The sequence below is a fragment of the Mauremys mutica genome, chromosome 8 (genome assembly GCF_020497125.1).
Source record: "Mauremys mutica isolate MM-2020 ecotype Southern chromosome 8, ASM2049712v1, whole genome shotgun sequence".
Lineage (NCBI taxonomy): Eukaryota > Metazoa > Chordata > Testudines > Geoemydidae > Mauremys > Mauremys mutica.
Genome location: NC_059079.1, coordinates 103,505,871 through 103,525,268, shown reverse-complemented (window position 1 = coordinate 103,525,268; position 19,398 = coordinate 103,505,871). Strand labels below are relative to the sequence as shown.

The following is a 19,398-nucleotide window of genomic DNA, read 5'->3' as shown; positions in this document are numbered from 1 at the left end:
AACCTTCGCTGCCTCTCCACCTCGATCCTCATTGGCTCGAAAGAGAGGCACGAGGGGCCTGAGAGCCGGGCTATGGAAACCGCCCAGTGGCGTGCTCGGGCCGGGGACTGTCGCGAGTGAGCATAGAGAGAACGAGAGCTGCAGCAGGGGGCAGCCGCCATCTTAGACGGGGCTGGTGGTACGTGTGAGGGACGCCTGCCCCTCGCCTCCCTCCCAGTAAGCCACTGTCAGTGTAGCGCACACGGCCATTTCACAGCACGACCTGCAGCGAAAAAACCGCCCGCGGCGCGGCTCCAATGGGGGGGGGGGGGACGCTGAAAACCCCCATCCCTCCATTAACGCCCCCTCATGCGGTGGGTGCGTGGCAGGGCGCTGCCTACCCCCATTACCCCTTCCTGATGGGGTGGGGGGCTGCCCCTATCGCTCCCATTAGTCCTGCCTCTCTTACGTAGTGCGTGGGGGGATGCTGCCTAGCCCCACTAATCCCCTTCCTTGTCCAGTGTGAGAGTGGGGGCGCTGCCTACTCCTCTCTCCTATTTCAATGGGGGTGTCGCCTGCACCCCCATTAAGTCCCCTCCCACACCTGATTCCTGTGGGAGCGGGACCTACCTGCCACGTCCCGACTTCCAGCAGTGACCCCTCATTCCCAGGAGCGTGCAACTGCCTACCTGCTGCAGTCTCCCTCCTTCACTCCCCTGCCAGCAACACCCCTGCTCTTGACAGCGTGGACAAAACCACCTCACATGTGGTACTTTGGGATAACAAACATCACAGTGGTGAGAAGGATTATTGTTTATGCCACACCTAAAATGCTCAGAGCTAAACACAAATCTAAAAATAGGAAATCCATTTAAGGAATCATCAACAACCAGATCCAGCTCAGCTCGCAGAGCAGCTCTTATTACCACCATTGAAATAAAATACACATGCCGATGAATCACAACACACGCCTTCCCAACAGACAGCACAATGCATGCATCAGATCCTCAAAAATCACACTCAAATACACATGCTGAACTCTGATGTCAGATGTTTTTAGGTAACAGATTTTGGATATATATGATTAATCTTGCTGAGATTGCAGGTAAACTTGTGTGTTTGAGAGAGATTTTTAGGAACCTGATGCATATCTAGTGTCTGGTTGCACAACAGAAGTGAAAAGAAAGTTGACTATGGAGGTGAGGAATGAATGGCTTTGTTTAGGTGTTAGGTTTCAGCAGTAATGCATTTATACTGAAGTTGTTGGGATAGTTTCCTAGATCTGAGTTTGTATTGAAAGGAAATATACTTTTGCAACTGTAACTCTAAAACCTAGTTTACATCCAAAATTGCATTAGTTTAGCTAAGAGTGTAATTTTAAATGGATTTAATTAAGGCGGTGCAATTTTGTGCATGGGCACTTTGAAATAGATTTAAACCTGACGTGTTGGCTGAGTTGCACCTGTAACAATGCAAATTAAACAAAAGTCACTTTTCAACTGATATAAAAGTGTCTGTGTTGGGATTTGCATCAATTTAAATGGTTTTTAAAAATTATTTAAGTAAAACTAGTGCAGCTTCTGTGTTTAGATGAACCTTCAGTTAATATTTGTGTGTGTATATACATGATAAAAATTATATTTAAACATGAAGGTTGCAAAGGCAAGCATGCAAGAGCTAAGAAATGCCAGAAATCAAGTTGCTTGTGCAACCATAAGCTGACCCTCTTATGCATATGCATTGTGATACAGTCCAGTTATATTACTGGATCACACACTATTGTTTCCTCAGGACCCCTGCCTTATTCAGTGCACAGGACAGATGGTGCTTACTGAATGAGCAGCTATTCAATATTTTGTTTTAGCCTCATTGTGTGGTCCTGTGCCTTGTTTACTGCACACCATTCAAACTCTGCTGTGAATACAGAATTAGTTTCCTCACAGGCATTCTATAATACTCATCACTATAGTATTGGCAGATTAATGCATAGGCAAACTAGGCCCAGATTCATGGGGGAGCCCAAAATGGGGTCAAATTTGCAACCTGGCATACAGGGTCCAAGTGCCACTCAGGGCAGGTCTACACTACAGCGGGGATTGATGCGCTGAGATCGATCCACTGGCATTCGATTTAGAGGGTCTAGTAAAGACATGCCAAATCGACTGCAGATCACTCTGCAGTCACCCCCTGTACTCTACCCCCGATGAGAAGAGTAAGGTAAGTCGACGGGAGAAAGTCTCCCGTCAACCCCCCGCAGTAACTCGACTTAAGGTACATCGACTCCAGCTACATTATTCACGTAGCTGGAGTTGCGTAGCGTAGGTCGACTTACCGTGGTAGTGTAGATATAGCTTCAGGTTTGACCCAGCTATCTCTCCATGATGGAGGGGGCAGTTGGGCCAAATTTGAGTGAGCGGCGTTGAGACCCCATTTCCCAGGTTGCAATGCTACTCACTTACATTGGGCCTGGCTGCTCCACTGTCATGGTGAGCAGTGCCCCAAGCAGCTGGAGGATAAGCAGATAGTCCTGGTAGATCTACAGCATTGCCAGCCTGGCCATGGGGAGTGTATTGTACAGTTGTTTGCTGCTATTCATGTTATAAGGTAAGGACCCAGAAGTGCATGTTTGCCTATGGCCCAATAATGGGTTAATCTGATCCTGGGTATCAGAGTGCTTCACAGAGAAGGAATAGTCAGTTGCACACATACAAAATGGGAAATGATTGCCTAGGAAGGAGTACTGCAGAAAGGGATCTGGCGGTCATAGTGGATCACAATCACAAGCTAAATATTAGTCAACAATGTAACACTATTGCAAAAAAAGCAGATATTCTGAGATATATTAGCAGGAGTGTTGTAAACAAGACATGACAAGTAATTCTGCTCTACTCTGCGCTGATTAGGCCTCAGCTGGAGTATTGTGTCTAATTCTGGGTGCCACATTTCAGGAAAGATGTGGATAAATTGGAGAAGATCTAGAGAAGAGCAACCAAAAGAAACCATGACCTATGAGGGAAGATAGAAAAAATTGGGTTGGTTTAGTCTGGAGAAAAGATGACTGAGAGGGGACATATAATTTGCAAGTACATAAAAGGTTGTTGCAAGGAGGAGGGAGAAAAATTGTTCTCCTTAACCTCTGAGGAAAGGACAAGCAGCAATGGACATAAATTGCAGCAAAGGGCAGTTTAAGTTGAACATTAGGAAAAACTTAACTGTCAGGGTAGTTAAGCACTGGAATAAATTGCCTAGGGAGGTTATGGAATCTCCATCACTGGAGATTTTTAAGAGCAGGTTAGACCTGTCAGAGATGGTCTAGATAATACTTAGTCCTGCCATGAGTGCAGGGGACAGGACTAGATGACCTCTCGAGGTGCTGTCCAGTCCTATGATTCTATGATTTGTGAATTTATACTCAAAACATCTCTGTGAAGCTAGGTGGTTTTGTTATCCTCATTTCACAAATGGGAAGCTGTGGCCAAGAAAGAGTCCACTAATTTCAGGGCCCAATTTGAGATGCCTGATTTTTTATAGCGAACGGTAACATTTTATATTTATACTTTCAATTGCCTTAACTATGAAAGCATCATCTCTCTTCTTGCAATCCCTTCCTCATTCACTACACACTGTGCGACTTCTGCAACAAATGAGGCAGGGGACCTACAGACGAGTCTCCTTCACTGCACACAACCCTGGTTCCTCCCCAGAGCAGGTTCATGCTGTGCACTGAACAAGGCATGGATCCTGCTAAGCCAGTCAGCCTCCCTGCTGTCTCTCTCCCTCACCTCCCCCCATAAAAAAAAAGAAAAGAAAGAAAAAGCCTGGCTCTTGTTCCCTTTGCATTGGATTCAGGCAGCTTCCTCCTCCTCTGCTTGGGTGACAATATGGGGGCATTGAGAGCACAGGAGAAACAGTCTCATGGTGGCTCTCCGTATGGGTGTCTGGCACCACAGTAGCCATGAGGAGCAATTGGAGGGAAAATCCTTATCAGCCGTGCTGGCTTGGCTGTAGCATACTCTGGTGGAGATCGAATCTTTGGATAATTTATCTGCCAAACTCTTACAAGTCTTTGACCATGTGTGAACTGTGATTTTTCAAAGGCTTGTAATTAATCAAGTTTGGGCAGTTTTTCAGGGGGACAGCAAAAAGTGTATCCCTGACACCAGAATAAAGGCCAAATTTCAAGGCCTTGCTCCTATGGATGGGAGTGCTAGGGCTTCTCAGAGATTTGTAATTTTTTTTTTTTTTAAAAACATGGACTATAAGCTCCTGTTTTTCCCCAATCATGTTCTCCAAAATGGATGAACCATTTTTGCTAAAGTTCCTCCAGAATGTTTCAGCCTGAAGCAGAGACCTGGCATGGGAAATGTCAACCCAAATGGTTAAAGTTTGGCAAAGTTACAAGCAACTGAAAACAGAGTCTTATAATGGGACGTGCTGGGCAACCTTAACTATCGGCAGTGCTACCAGCCCCATCTGTAATATTTATAGAGTGCCAGTTTGTATAGCACTGTAACAGAGAGAATGTACCAACATAAACAGGAACCTGCCTTGAGTGGCTAACAGAAGTTGGCCCAATAAAAGATACTACCTCATCCAGCCTTGTCTCAAACTAAAAACACAAAGGATAGCACGGTTGGGTTACAGCCAGAATGGGGCATAGAATAATTTACATACACTACACATTTTTAGAGGTACTTTTCAATTAATAGTTCTTGTTTTGTTTGAAGTTTTAAACTTGAGTTGTTTGAGTTACACTGGATAAGCAAAAAAAAAAAAATCCAGCATAAAGGTATCCCATCCCCTTGTTTAGCTTAACAAAAGCAACCAGAATAGTTTCTGACCAAAATATTTTTAAAAAGTTTGGAATGACTGAGAAAGAGGGAGTTTAAAATGAAAGTACATTCCCTCACAACAATGGAATGAAACAAATAACTGCACAGCAATAGACCTCAGTCCCAAGGTGGGTTATCAAATGTTATTTACACTGGAGTTGAGTAACATACCAGTAAACTTCTCTTTAGGACTTTATAAATAAACCCAAATACAGGTTGCAAGAATAAATTTGACAATATTGTTCTTTGCACTTCTGAAGCATCAAAATATCTAGTCTATTGCCTCCTGCCCCTTCTGATCTAGCTATGAATGGCCCTGGAATCATTAAACAGATGGCCAAATTCAGAACTGGTGTAAGTGAGAAACTCCATTAGCCAAAGGTCACTGGAGGACAAACCTAATTTACTGTAGTAACTACTAAACATTTAATTACTGTGCTTTCTATTTATTTGCATGTTCTAAATATCATCAGGATGGTATCAAAAAGCAGACTATTTGCCTCATATCATGACAATGGAATTCACCTCTCACAATGAGCCAAGTAAGTAATTTCATGCAACTACAAAATATCCAGTTTACTAAACAAATCCAATAGATATCAAATTGTGTAAATTATGTATTTTTAGATCTACAATGGGACTTTAAAAAAAAAAGGAAATTAAAACTAGATTAAAATAAGAGTTAATTACCAAAGAATCCCACAAAAGCAAGGAGTCATAGAATTTAAGGTCAGAAGGGACCATCAGATCATCTTGTCTGATCTGTATATCACAGGCCACCAACTCCTGAAATTAGACTGAAGTATTTACAGCCTAATAGGAAACTAACCTATTATGTGCCACAGGCAAACAGTAAGAGGGACTGAGGTGTACCAATTCCCAGGGTCTCTCAAAGGCAGGGAACTGATTCAGATGTACCCATATGATCCTGGCAAGTAGCCCACACCCCATGCAGCAGATTAAGGCAACCCCCACCCCCAAACATCACTTCTCAAAGAAGGAAATCAGATTAGTTATGGGACTGTCTACCTTTGGTAAAATCATGTTGTATAACATCTGTTTGCCTCCATGAATGTAATTATTCTTTCCTTCACAATTTGCTCTAAAACCTTGCGTACTACTAAGCTCAGATTGACTGGTCTGTAATTGCCTGGATCACTTCCCCTCCCCCACCCCTTTCTTAAATATACATTTTACAGATATATGATAGTATCCCCAAATAGCAAGGATTTTTAATAATTCTGTCTATCTGATTAGCAATCTCCTATGCCAATTCTTTCAGTATTTTAGGTGCATTCAGCTCTATGTTTTTCTTCAACCTCAAATATGGTAATATTTCTATACACTTTCCATATCCCAGTCCAGCCCTGGGGTTTTACAACAGACCTTAACATTATCCTAACAGAACCTCTTTCATGATCCTTCTCTAATGATTTTGACCCAAATAGATTCAGTTTTGTTCATACTATCACTTTGTAATTCTTTATAGTTTACTAGATCATTGATGTACAAAGCTACCCCCACCACCTTTACCTTTATTTCTGACACTCCTAAACAGCATATATCCTTCATTTTTTCCTCTAATCATGAGTGCTATTTCACAATGTTTCTGTAGTCCCTGTAATGTCTGGTTCGACCTTCTGCACCAGTAATTCCAGTTCCTCCATTTTATTGGCAAGACTTATTGCATTCATACACAAGGATATGAGTTTCCTTCCGACCTCACCCAGTTTTCCAGCTGGAAATGCAGAGACATTTAAAAATGTCACATCTTTGTATATTGCCAAATCAATCATGGGCACTTGCTCCCCAGGCAGCAAATCTGTGAAGACCTCAGATTTGTGTGTCTGAATTTTACAGGAGCTGTAGGGCTGCCACACTTTAATACTATGGAGGCATCCCTTTAATTTCATTACACTGCTCTCTAGTAGTGGCATATACAATTTTAACAACTACACACACATTCAGCAATTCACTTAATATGCATGGGATCATATACATGCATCAGAAAGAATAACTATAGCTTTGATTGTTTATGTACAATCCTTTGTGCCTCTCAGAGGATCGCCACATGCTTTACCAAAATATCACTATTATACAGATGGGGAAACTGAGGCACAGGGAGGTTAGAGGGACATTCAACTTTCAGTGTTGTCTATTATTTTTGCAAGTAAAATCTGATTATTGAAAAACTAGAGGAAAATTCTAGTTTGTTTTTCAGTTTACTGTGCACTTGACAGCACTTTATGTATTCATGTTTACTGTTTCCCCTGTATAGTCAGTTCCCTCTGTGCACACTGAAAGGGACAGGAAGGGAAGATATTAAAAAAAAAAAGCTAAATGTGATTGTAAAGATATAAAAACTGGTAAAGTAACGTAGGGGCAGCTGTACTGCCTGAAGTCACTTAACACATATTTTGAAAATGATTAGATTCCAAGTTGATGTTTCGAAGTGACTTTTCCAGGGTTATGCAGGAATTCAGTCAGGAACACACTGTACTATGTGTGTGTGGAGGGTGGGTGTGTACAGATTTGGGAGCAGAGGAAATAATATATGGCTTTCCCCTTCCCACTGGGAAAGTTGCTCGGCCACCTCTGCAGCACCATTCACTTCCCTTCCCCTCCACTAGACCTTGTGAAGGGTGCTCCAAATAGGGTGGAAAAGGCTGGAATGGTGGTGGTGGGTAAAATGGGGCAGGAATGCATATCATTTCCCATCTGGCCCTGTGGAAATTCTGAAGAATTTCCAGTGCAGCCTGGGAAGTTATTCTTTTTCCCCATGGAGCTCCCATCTCAGTGGGGAAATCCCCTTTGTGGGATGGGAGGCTGGGGTAGGTTTCAAAGGCCGCTTCATTGCAGCCACACTGCCAGGGACCAAAAGGGGTGTAGAAGAGGCAAGAGCTGCTGCAGGAACATGCAACTGCCACTGAAATGGCCTTAGTCTTCTGCTGTCTCCCTTCCAGGAACTACAAGTTTTCTAGCCAGGCCATGCACCCTATACCACATGGGTTGGAGTGAGCGGGGCAAACTCACAGCAGGCTCCTCCCCAGTGGAATGATGCAGGGATGGGGTGAGGGGAATTCCACAAGAGGATTCTTGTGGACTTTTCCTTCTCTTGGAGGGTGCAATCTGAGTCCAGGTCTAGTGGCTTGACATTATGCTATACTGAGATTTATTTGCTGATTAAAACTAGACATTCAGTTATTAGTTTTCTACATGCAAATCACTCCTGTGTTATATCTTCATGGACATACACACACAGAGCATTGAGTATCTTGTTGCTGCTACATAGAAACACATACCCTGCTATGTGGCGTCCACTGGCTCCCTTGACGCCTTCGAGGAACAGTGGGTGCTGTCCGGGGTTCTCTGCTCGGTGTCCCCGTCAGGCTCCCTTCTTATGACCCTTTGACCGCACTCCTGTCCCTGTTCTTTTATTAGTTGTCCCCCGAAATTAGTGGGTTTCTGAGGTCTTGTAGATCCTCCCCTTAGGCTGGGGGGGGATCCTTTAGCATTGGGTGGGCTTCCGCCCGCCCGGTTCCCAGAAACCCAATAGATACTCTTTTTTCACAGAAGCTTCATAAGGCACCTATTGAAGTATGAGAAATGCCTTTGTTGTAAGACTCCCAGCTCCTGCTCTTTGTAGAAGTAGTTAAATATATAACATGAAATCAAACTACTTTAGAATATTTTGATCAGACCCAGTAACTTTTGCACTGTTCATTCAGATCTCTCAATATCTCTCTCCTTGTCCCTCCTCCCACAATTCCTCTTCTGATGTTCTCTTCCTTTTCCCTTGTTTCTTTTTCTACCAATCTTTTCCTCTCTGGTTGTGTCAATAAAATGTTTGTCTTTAGGTGGGACCTGAACTGTGCTATGTCAGCTCACCTGGGGCTAGAGCTTTCAGTAAGTACAATAGACCATGACACGCAATGAGAGGGTAACCTCAGAATCTGATACCTCAATATAGATCTCCCCCATAAAAGAGGGCCCCATTAGAGGATGTAGACAGAGCCATCATGTCCTGTCTTTCTCCCCCATGCCTGGCACTATTTAGTCTCCTTCAAGTTGATGTTGCATTTAGTCTGCAATGTTGGAAGACTCTTGTCTGGCATTTTTGGGAAGACTTACAAGAAACAGTTTAGCTAATGTATGCAGCAATACACACTACATAGAAGGTGACATCCTAACCCTGCTGAAATCAGTGGCAAAACTCCCATAGACTACAGTGGGGCCAGGATTACACTGATTAAGCAGATTTAAGCCCTTAAAAGGACATTCATAAATGTTTGCTAATAAACCATCCAGTTTCTCTTAAGAATCTTTTTATACATTATAAATAATTTTAATATATTATTAGATATTACAGCTCTTTATTGCACAATTGCTTCCTGATGTTTCATTACTATGTGTGTATCAGAGAGACTGTGAAAGTCATATGATTAGAAAACAATATATATATATATATATATATATATATATATATATATATATATATAAGTTTCCTTGTCCCAGTTAGCCCACCTCTAAGTAAAGAAAGAGACCATACTAGATACTGATGCAGTCATGCTACATCTAAGCCAAACTTTTCTGGGAAACAAAGAAAAATGTAATGCACAAAAATTAAAAGCCATCCTCCCCAAAATATAAAAAAGTTATGCTTTCCTTGATAATGTAAACATTTGCTGAGATTTGTTCTCCGGGTTCATAAGTACTTTGTAGAAATCATTACAGTATCCAAGGAGATAGTTTTTTAAATAAATGCAAAGTAATAATAATGCATCTTTGACACTAAAACATGCCACTTGCAGGCTATAACTAACTTATTTGTACAGGGTACAAGAAAGTTTACTGAATAAACATAACCATACTTGTTTTTGCTGTGTTGTCATTGCTGACTGGTTTGGGTACGAGTCCTACCAAAGCTGCAGACTTCAGAGCGTTGCCATAGCTCACTGCTAAGTTTTCTGAAGCTTTCTTGGCCAGTGAAAAGATGGGAGCAGACCATCCTGATTCTTCAACAGTTTTCTCTCTCCCCTCATTTTTTAACTCAGTTTTATTAGGAATCAGGTTTCTGTCAATTATTTCAAAATCTTTCTGTTCCAGAGCAGATGCATTGCAACTCTCTCCTTCAGCCATCTTTAAAATGTCATATGACACTAGTCATGAGCAATCGAGTGAAGCAGAAACTCTGCCCTGTCTTCCAACTTGCAGTTGATAGGAGTTGTATGAAAAAAAGGTGTGCTCTGAGTGATTGTACAACAGCCACTTGCATGAGCAAACGTGTCAGATACCGAAACCTCTGTGATTGTGGACATTTTGCCTTGCATGCTCAAAATTATATACACAGCTATATATTTTCTGGTTACTGATTAATTACAACAAGTGGTATCTCTTTAGGTATAGTGTAGTGGCTGTCCTTTTGATTTATTTCCAATTGTTATTTGTAGCAATCTGAAAAACCAAATGAATCCGCTGCATTTCTACACAATATTTTAAGTTAGCATTTTGCCAGAGTATATGAAAGTCACAGATTTTGCAGAATTTACAAACACACACAACCTTTTGAGACTGGATTGTCCTGCCTAAAAGTGGACCATCATAACCTGGAGAAGAGGGTTGATAGAGGCTTATTATAAGTTTTTGAAAGTGAAGTATGCTCCCCTGCACCATCTACACTACAAAAACAGGCATATTTAAGCAGAGTTGGGAAACATGGCTGCAGCTTAGACACATTACAATGTGCCTGCCTGTGTGGACAAAAAGGATATGTTATAATCATGTTGGGGAATTAGCCAACCTGATCCTGGTTAGAAAAATTTAACTTTACCAGGTATCTATAGAGTAACATAGGGTGCCTTAACATGGCTGTAACATGCAGGTTTCTGTCCAGCAACTATATAACATGGTTGGACTACAGCTTGTTTAAACTTGTATTAAGCATGATTGGCTCACCTGTTTCTAAACTGGCTATTTTTGTTGGATAGACTTTGGAAATATTTTGTTTGGTGGAGGCTAAAAGGACAAGGAGGTAATTTGGGACATCTTGTTACCAACAAACTTGGTAGCAGAAGAAACATCTTTAAACTACAAGTCCCTCATCTTTTGTTTATTTATATATAGTTTCTTCTCTCAAATATTTTTATTTGATTGCAGTACAGAGGTGCGAAACTGCAAGGAGAGTTACAGAAGTTTCCTTGAGAAAATGTATGTACAGCATACTTAATAGGTCTCAGAGTGGTAGCAGTGTTAGTCTGTATCAGCAAAAACAATGAGGAGTCCTTGTGACACCTTAGAGACTAACAAATTTATTTGGGCATAAGCTTTCGTGGGCTAGAACCCACTTCATCAGATGCATGGAGTGAAAATTACAGGAGCAGGTGTAAATACATGAAAGGATGGGGTTGCTTTACCAAGTGTGAGGTCAGTCTAATGAGATAAATCAATTAACAGCAGGATACCAAGGGAGGAAAAATAACTTTTGAAGTGGTAAGAGAGTGGCCCATTACAGACAGTTGAAAGAAGGTGTGAGTAACAGTAGGGAGAAATTAGTATTGGGGAAATTAAGTTTAGGTTTTGTAATGACCCACCTACTCCCAGTCTTTATTCAGGCCCAATGTGATGGTATCCAGTTATCTCATTAGACTGATCTCACACTTGGTAAAGCAACCCCCATCCTTTCATGTATTTATACCTGCTCCTGTGTTTTTCATGCCATGCATCTGATGAAGTGGGTCCTAGCCCACAAAAGCTTATGCCCAAATAAATTTGTTAGTCTCTAAGGTGCCACAAAGACTCCTCATTGTTCATACTTAATAAATAACTTTAAACAAGACTGATAACAGTGGGGGAAAGGAAAGAAGCTGGTCATCATGCTCTGTTGTGAAGGGGAGTGTCTTTTTGAGCTGGTTAACTTCTGTGAATTAGAAAGTTTGGGGGCAGACTGAGGCCCCTTTGTCCCAGGGAAATCTGTTAAAGGGATCTGACGGGAGGAGCATGAGTTTCTGTTCAGTGACCGTGTGTGTGGTGGCATGCTAGAGTGGATGGCCTGTGGTATTGGTGAAACAATACATCATCTCCCTCCAGGGCCAAACCCCTGCACAGATGCTTCCAAGAATGGGGATTATGGTGCCTTGGTGGTGGATAAACCTCCCCTTTCATGCAGAAGAGGGAGAGAGATATGTATGTAGATGTAGGGAACACAGGAAGATACAGATTTGGGGCCAGACTAACATTTTGTATTTCAACTACTGTTCTACTCTCAAGTATTCTCAGGCACTGTAAAAATGTAAAATTCCATGGTTAACTTATTCTTCACAAAACAGAGGGCTACTTCTGAGTGCCTGTGAAGGATAATAGAACCTATGAAAGCTGAAATCTCTTATTCACTCAGGATTTATTCAAACAGAATATAGGCTTTAACTGCTCAGCAGCAGAGCTACAACCATATGTTTTGCATGCCATCTAGTGGGATGAAATGGTATTTGACACAATGCCCATTTGTTTGTTTTTTATGGAAACTAGAACAAAGGACAGTTGTTCTGTAATAGTTGTATAGGCCCTAGTCCTACAATTGACAGGATGGCTAGGGCCCCATAGAGGAGCCACCTGGAGAGTGAGTTGCAGAAGGAGAACCTCATGGGACTAAGGAGGTGGTCACACAAGAATGATATTCTCCAAGGATCTTTGATGATGTCATCTCCATTGAACTGTATTTAAATAAAAACAAAATAGATTTCGACTTTCAAATAATGTGAAAGCAGAAAGGGGGAAAATAGAGGGTGGAGATTTCTTCCCTCCCTCCTGAACTGCTGCTCCCAACATTTAATTATGCAGCAGATACAGATTAACATTACAGTACACATGTTCAATTGCAAAATATTAACTGGAAGTAAGACATAAACAACAATAATATTCCTTCCCATAAAATAAGAGAAAATGAAAAACCTCAAAAGAAATATGTGAAAGTGCACAGTAAGGTAATAGTGGAACATTTTAGTTCAATCTTCCCGGCATTTGAGTTCAAAGGAGCTATTTTACTGTGCACAAGGTTACTAAAAATGTATGCTGCATAGTTTTATATTTTTAAAGTAATGAATAGAACCCAGTTATATATCTAGTAAAAGTGAATTTGAAGTTAATAAGTCAACCACTGAAATAGCATTAAACAATCCCCCCCTTTTAGCAATATAAGCAACATGAAATGCTAGGGTTGTTCCAGTTAGGTTCAAATTCCTATTGGGAGTCTTAAGAAAGCAACTCAGGATGTTGTTTAAGTGTGGTCAGGCTTTAGCAGAATTGCTGGTACATCACATACTAAGACTAAATTACTATTTGTTTCATATAGCAGGTTGATAGTCCCCCCATCCCCCCAAAAAACATTTATTAATACAAAGATCATTAAACAGGGGCAGTGCTACTACTTAAAGTTCCCTATATTCATACAGATCCCAAAGAGAGTGCAGTGCTACTTCTGCATTAGATGGTCCCCTTCTGCTGTGACATTTTATTCCAGTAGTCACCTCTGCCACAGATTGTTAGTGCGGCTCTTACCATCTGTGTGAAGGCAGAGCACTATTTTCTTCTGACAGCCTATTAAGCAAGTTTCCTAGCAAGGTTGCTGAAGAATGCAGAGGTCAAGTCTGTTACTTAAGTGACATATCTGTCCTATTTCTACTTGCCCTGATATAGAAATCTGCCAGATGCTTCTAAACATGGGCTGCTATAACAGGCCATCTTTGAGCCTACTGAAGTCTGGTTCTGGTTTCACATAGCTCTTATGTCTTACTGTTGTGTTTTACTATTTTTTAAAATACTGTTTTAGATATCAAAATCATTCATATGATAATATAATGGAGGGAGGCAGAGTAACAATATATCTGCTTCTTATGAACTCTCAGCTTTGATCTTGAAATTACACACTTAAGAGATTCTGTCTATCTGAAATCAAAGATTCTGAGTTTTAAACTAAAAGAGGATGGCTTATATCAACTTCACTGACCTTCAGTGACATTGAAAAGGGTGGAGGAAGTATCATTCAATGAAGATTAATGCAATTCTATATAAGCAGATTCTTCTAGTTCAGTTTTTTCCCTGAGCTTTATTTGGATGTTCAGTAATACGGACTATTAAAGATATATTTTTGCTATAAAAAGTAGTCTGATATAGTTCAAATGCATCATGCACTATTAAAGGATAAAATTTTATTAATTACTTATTAATAAAATATCTCATTCTGATCAGGCATTAAACATACCTTGCATTTCTGTAATGTCTTCCATCAGAAGATGAGAGCGTACTTTACAAATATTAAAGTGACACCATCAAATTAAAAAGCATTTATATCTGTTTTTTAAACATTCTAGTATTAGAAGTGACACCTAAAATTACTGTAACAGGAAGAGATTAGAGAAAAAATATTTGAGTCTATTTTGTGCTTTTGACAGCACTTTGTATTTAATCAACTAGGCCTAGATGCTGCCCACTACTTACATAGAATACAACTGGACTACTTATGGGAATAAAGTTATTCAGATGGGCAAGTATTTGTAGGACTGGGGTCTTAGTTTCCCTTGTGTATGTGTATTTTTCCACACAGCAAGAGGGGAGAGAAAAATCTAGTAAAATAGGAAAATGGGATTGAAAACCACAAAAGTTGGCAGGGGAATTCAGGGACGGATACAGTATGGGAAACTGCCTTTAACTCATTTTTAAATTTATCAGATTTTGAGCTATAATCATATAGTTTAAGGCTAGACGGGGCCACCAGATCATTTAGTCTGACCTCTTGTACATCACGGGTCACTAAACCCCACTAGTTACCCCTCTGTTGAGCACAATAACCTGGATGAGACTGAAGTGTTACAGCCCCGAGGAAACTAAACTCTTGTGCGCCACAGGCAGAAAATCGAAGGTGTGAGGTGCACCAATTCCGTAGGCCTCTGCAATGTTAGGGAATCGATTTGGTGAGATACCCCAATGATCCTAACAAGCGATTACTGCCCAATGTTGCAGAGGAAGAAAAACAAACAAAAATCCCAAGGTCCCTGCCAATCTGTCCTGGGGAAAAATTCCTTTGTGACCCTGAAAATAGTGATCAGTATGACACTGAGAATATGAACATGACCAGCCAGCTAAGCATCTGAGAAAGAATTCTCAATACTGTCTTAGAGCACTGTCTGGTGTCACATCTCCAGTTGTTACCATCTCTGATCTTCAGAGAAAGGGGAATCCTTCCTCCCCAGAGTACATCTATCTGGGGGAAAATAATCCTTCCTGACTTTGTACAGGCTGCCAGCTGAAGCATGAGATTTAGGTACATAAGACATAGGCCTGGAAAGGACTCCCCATGATAGTTTCTCTTTAGTAAATTAAACCTTGGACACCTCTATGGGGTAGTTATTCCTATTTCAGAGCTGAGGAAACTGATAAACAGAGAGGTTAAGTGACTTACCTACAGTCACATGATCTGTGTATAGCATGTGACAGAACTAGATCTCATGACTCACAGTCCTATTAACTGGAAAGTCACTCATCCTTTCCAATACTGGTTTGTTTTTCCAGAGGGATAGAAGGAAAAATACAGCCTTTTGTTATGGATCAGTTTTCTTTCCTAGTGGGGTGCAGCTTTGTTATAGTAATGTGAACATATCAGTCAATCAGCATGTTTGTTTGGCTTTAGGGAAGACTCTGTTGCATCACCAACAGCATTGCCAATTTATTAGATGTTATAAAGTAATAGTAAAAGAAAGATCTGTGTATTTGAGTGATTCTAGGAATATAGATGTGCCAGAACTTATTCTTTACACTGTCTATCTTAAGTGCTTCGGTGACCCCTGTTACTGTGGTATCTGAGCACCTCACATTATTTACTATATTTATCCTCAACACCCCTGCAAAGTAGGGAAGTGCTATTATCCCCATTTTAGAAGGGAACTGAGGTACAGACTCTGGCCTGGAGGCTCAAAGATATTTAGGCTCCTGCCTTTCACTGAAATCAGTGAGACACAAGGTGGGTGAGGTAATATCTTTTACTGGATCAGCTTCTGTTGGTGAAAAAGAAACTTTTGAGCTCCACAGAGCTCTTCTTCAGGTCCAGGAAAGGTAATCCCTTGTTTCTCTCATATTCTGAGACCAACATGGCTCCAACACTGCAAACAACAACTGAAATCAGTGGAAGCCATGAGCCTAAATACCTTTGTGGATCTGGGCCAGAGAGACTTGTGTGGCTTGCCCAAAGTCACAAGAAGTCTGTAGCAAAGCAGAGAATTGAAACTAGTCTCCCAAGTCCCTGGCTGGTGCCTTAACCACCAAACTATCCTTCCTCTCATGTCCTAAAGGCATAAAATACAAGAATCATTGGCTCCAACCTGTTGCACGTGTGATATGGAAGCCACCCCCTCTGTCCTAATCCCCCAGCACAAGCAGTGCTGTGTATATTTCCCAAAGCACTGGTAAAAAAACAGGGCTGAAATTAATCACATACCAATTATGCTAATATTAATGAAGGTCTCCAGTTTTGCTTTTATATTCCCTGGGTATAAGTTGATAGGTACCCTATTTTAGTATCTTTTAGAATATAGGCCTTATTTTCTAGTAGCACCCGGAGGCCCCTCTCAGGAATGGGGTCTCATCATGTTAGGCACTTCACAAACACATCGGACACAGATCCTGCTCCCAAGAGCTTACAAGTTAGTTTTAAGACAAGTTGCAACAAGAGAGTATAACAAACAATGGAAGGGGAAGGTCATACGTATAAAATTATGCACTTACATAACTCAGCAATGTAAAGTGTTCAAATCATATTAATTTTTTAAAAAATCCTTTGCCTGTTTGTCTGTTTTTATTTTTTCAGTGAACCTCTGGGATGGATACAGGAAACGTGAATAAACATGATCTGGACATTTCCTAATGGGTTACCCTGCTAGAATTGGGACATCCCCTACGGACTGCTGAGAGTTTTTCCATGTGTGCAGTGGGGTGATGGGACAGCAAATAAGGGGTATCAGCAAAAAATCTCCTGTTTTCTTTGGGAAATTACCAAGAAAATTTCATAGCACTGTCAATATTTCCTTACTTGTCCCATCATTGCACAGCAATTAAATGATTACATTTTGCAGACACAACAGTTTTAGTTGTTGTTCTATCTCTAGCATAGCTAATCAGCTAATAAGCATCCCAATCACCTCTAATCAGGGAGCTTGCTTTAAACATCTGAAATTATTTCCAGTTCTGCTGTTGCAACTGTGCTGCAGATCAAACAGCCATTCCTTTCCTAATCACACTCTCCTGCTCTCCCACACAAATGCACCAACCAACACCCTCCTTAAGGCAATCCACCCATGATTGCTACTGCAAGATCAGCTTCTAGATCAGGGGTTGGCAACCGTTCACATGCGTCTGATGAAGTGGGCATTCACCCATGAAAGCTTATGCTCCAATACATCTGTTAGTCTTTAAAGTAGTTGCTTCTTTCAGAAGTGGTGTGTGGAGTCTTCGTTTATTCACTCTAATTTAAGGTTTCGCGTGCCAGTAATACATTTAAACATTTTTAGAAGGTCTCTTTCTATAAGTCTATAATATATAACTAAACTATTATTGTACGTAAAGTAAATAAGGTTTTAAAAATGTTTAAGAAGATTCATTTAAAATTAAATTAAAATGCAGATCCCCCTGGACTGGTGGCCAGTGTGAGTGTCACTGAAAATCAGCTCGCGTGCTGCCTTTGGCACGCATGCCATAGGTTGCCTACCCCCGTTCTAGATAGAGGAGCTTCTGTGAGGTGTTAGGCTCCTTGAGGTGAGGACGTAAATTGTGGTGGGTGAAAGTGAGTGAAGGGAGTAAAAAAAGGTAAATAAGGCTGAATATTTGAAGGAGCCCCTTGTTAAAAGTTCATCACCAATTTACTGGTTAATATTGGCTTGACATCAGAAGAATGTTGCCATTAAACATTTCAATCAAACATTTAGGGCCAAATCCTGCTTCTATGAATATCAGTGGGAGTTTTGCCTGAATAAAGGAGTGTGAACTATGTAAGGACGGACCTTAGGATTTGAGAAGCGATGTTATAGTGATAAATAACTAGTTCCTACTTTTCAATTGCAAATAAAGCAGTTAATAGAAATGAAATTGATTCAGGAATGTTACAGACACACCCTATTACTGTGGGAGCTGAGGCAATCAGCAGGGCCCCCACTAGATGGTACCATAACACTTTAGTCACAGAGAAGAGCCTCAGAGACCAGATTTTTACCTTGCATTCAGATCAATAAGCGTTAGGCACCTATATACCTTTAAAAATCTGGTCCCAATGTCTTGAGAAGCATGTTGAAAGGATCAAGAGGAGAAGTGGTAGCTCCCTTTAGCTCCTACACATTGCATGGACTCTCTAGAACAAATAGTGGGGATCATGTGAAACTACCTGAGGCAGAGAAAATACCTTGCAAGGACTCATCTTCTCACCAAACTCTTTGCAGTACTAATAGGCTGAGTGCAACCCTTAATAAGATATTGATTTTGGGGAGATCTTTTAGTGGCTTTGTGTCAGGACAGAGGTTGAAAACTATGACTCACATTAGACCTATTCCCCTTTCAAAGCCTTACTTTTTCTGAGAACACTTAGTTTTTATTTGAAAGGAAATCAGCTGATCTGCTTACCTGAGCAACTCCTAACATCATGGTCCCCAGTGAATGTAGCCATGCTAATGGAGGCCATTTTGGGGAAGGAAGGTAGTTGTCTGGCATGCATTTATAGAAGTTACAAAGATGTGTTCAGTGGCCATGTGTTATCCTACTCCAGTAGCACTCCCCTTTGGCACACCCACAGAATTGGGTAAACCCAGGTGAATTCAGGGTCACTGGAAGGGTTACTTGATTTTCAAAGGTGCTAAGCATCTGCAGCTCTGAGTGACTGCTGTGGGTGTTCAGTGATTATGAAGAAAGAGCACAGGTTTCTGTTTAACCTTGGGTGTATGTTAATTTCATTGTAGAAGCCTTAGTTATTTATGTAGTGTTACAAGGCCTTTGTAAGAGCCAAGTGAAGTTGCTTGACCTGGCCTACAATACAAAAAATCTGAGGACACCTGTCCAAATGGGAAGAGTTATGGACTTGGTGAAGCTCAACCCTATGATCTACTTGTGTCTGTCCCCCCGACAAACCTGTTAATTACTGTCTGAGCCAAAACTGGTCCCATGTAGAAGCATCCAAGTTGAGAACAGAACAGTTCAGCTGTATAAATATGTGATGTTTATATTTAGAGTTAAGTTACAAAAAAAGTTAGCTGTTTATATCATCAAATTAAACAAGACAAAATAAGGACTAAACTGACTTTTTTTTCAGGATTCATATACCCACTTGGGAGAATTTCAAATGGTGATGGAGTATTAATTTTATAATTGCGTTTTACATAAGTTGACTATATAAACACCTAAGCTTTTTCTAATATGACTTTCTCTTTTTTATGTATTACATCTTCTCGTGGCTGACTGGTTTTGTGTTGGTTTTTGTTGCATGCCCTTATTTTTTTAACTTGGCTGCTATCGCATGTGGAATTTTTTGTACCAAATATACTTTTGGGGGGCTTTAGAA

At 40.8% G+C, this 19,398-nt stretch overlaps 1 protein-coding gene and 1 long non-coding RNA gene across 4 annotated transcripts in view; one reads left to right on the top strand and one right to left on the bottom strand.

The window, feature by feature from the left end:
- RUFY1 (RUN and FYVE domain containing 1) overlaps nt 1-18,540 on the bottom strand; it is a 40,646-nt gene extending 22,106 nt beyond the window's left edge. Inside the window, exon 1 of one of the 2 annotated variants that reach the window (XM_045027735.1) lies at nt 18,468-18,540. In XM_045027735.1, coding sequence (XP_044883670.1) covers nt 18,468-18,525 — 58 coding nt within the window. In that variant the 5' untranslated portion in view covers nt 18,526-18,540. Of the gene's footprint in view, nt 1-9,682; nt 9,973-18,467 lie in introns of those variants that run through there. The other variant, XM_045027734.1, reaches the window with a different exon arrangement.
- Nucleotides 15-16,926, top strand: LOC123376072. 2 transcript variants are annotated; one of them, XR_006581671.1, is made up of 4 exons: nt 15-216; nt 5,285-5,353; nt 8,669-8,717; nt 16,666-16,926. It is a non-coding gene; the product is annotated as an uncharacterized LOC123376072 (long non-coding RNA). The 2 variants fall into 2 exon arrangements; XR_006581672.1 differs by lacking the exon at nt 8,669-8,717 and having other exon boundaries at nt 17-216.
- Nucleotides 18,541-19,398: the final 858 nt, after the last annotated feature.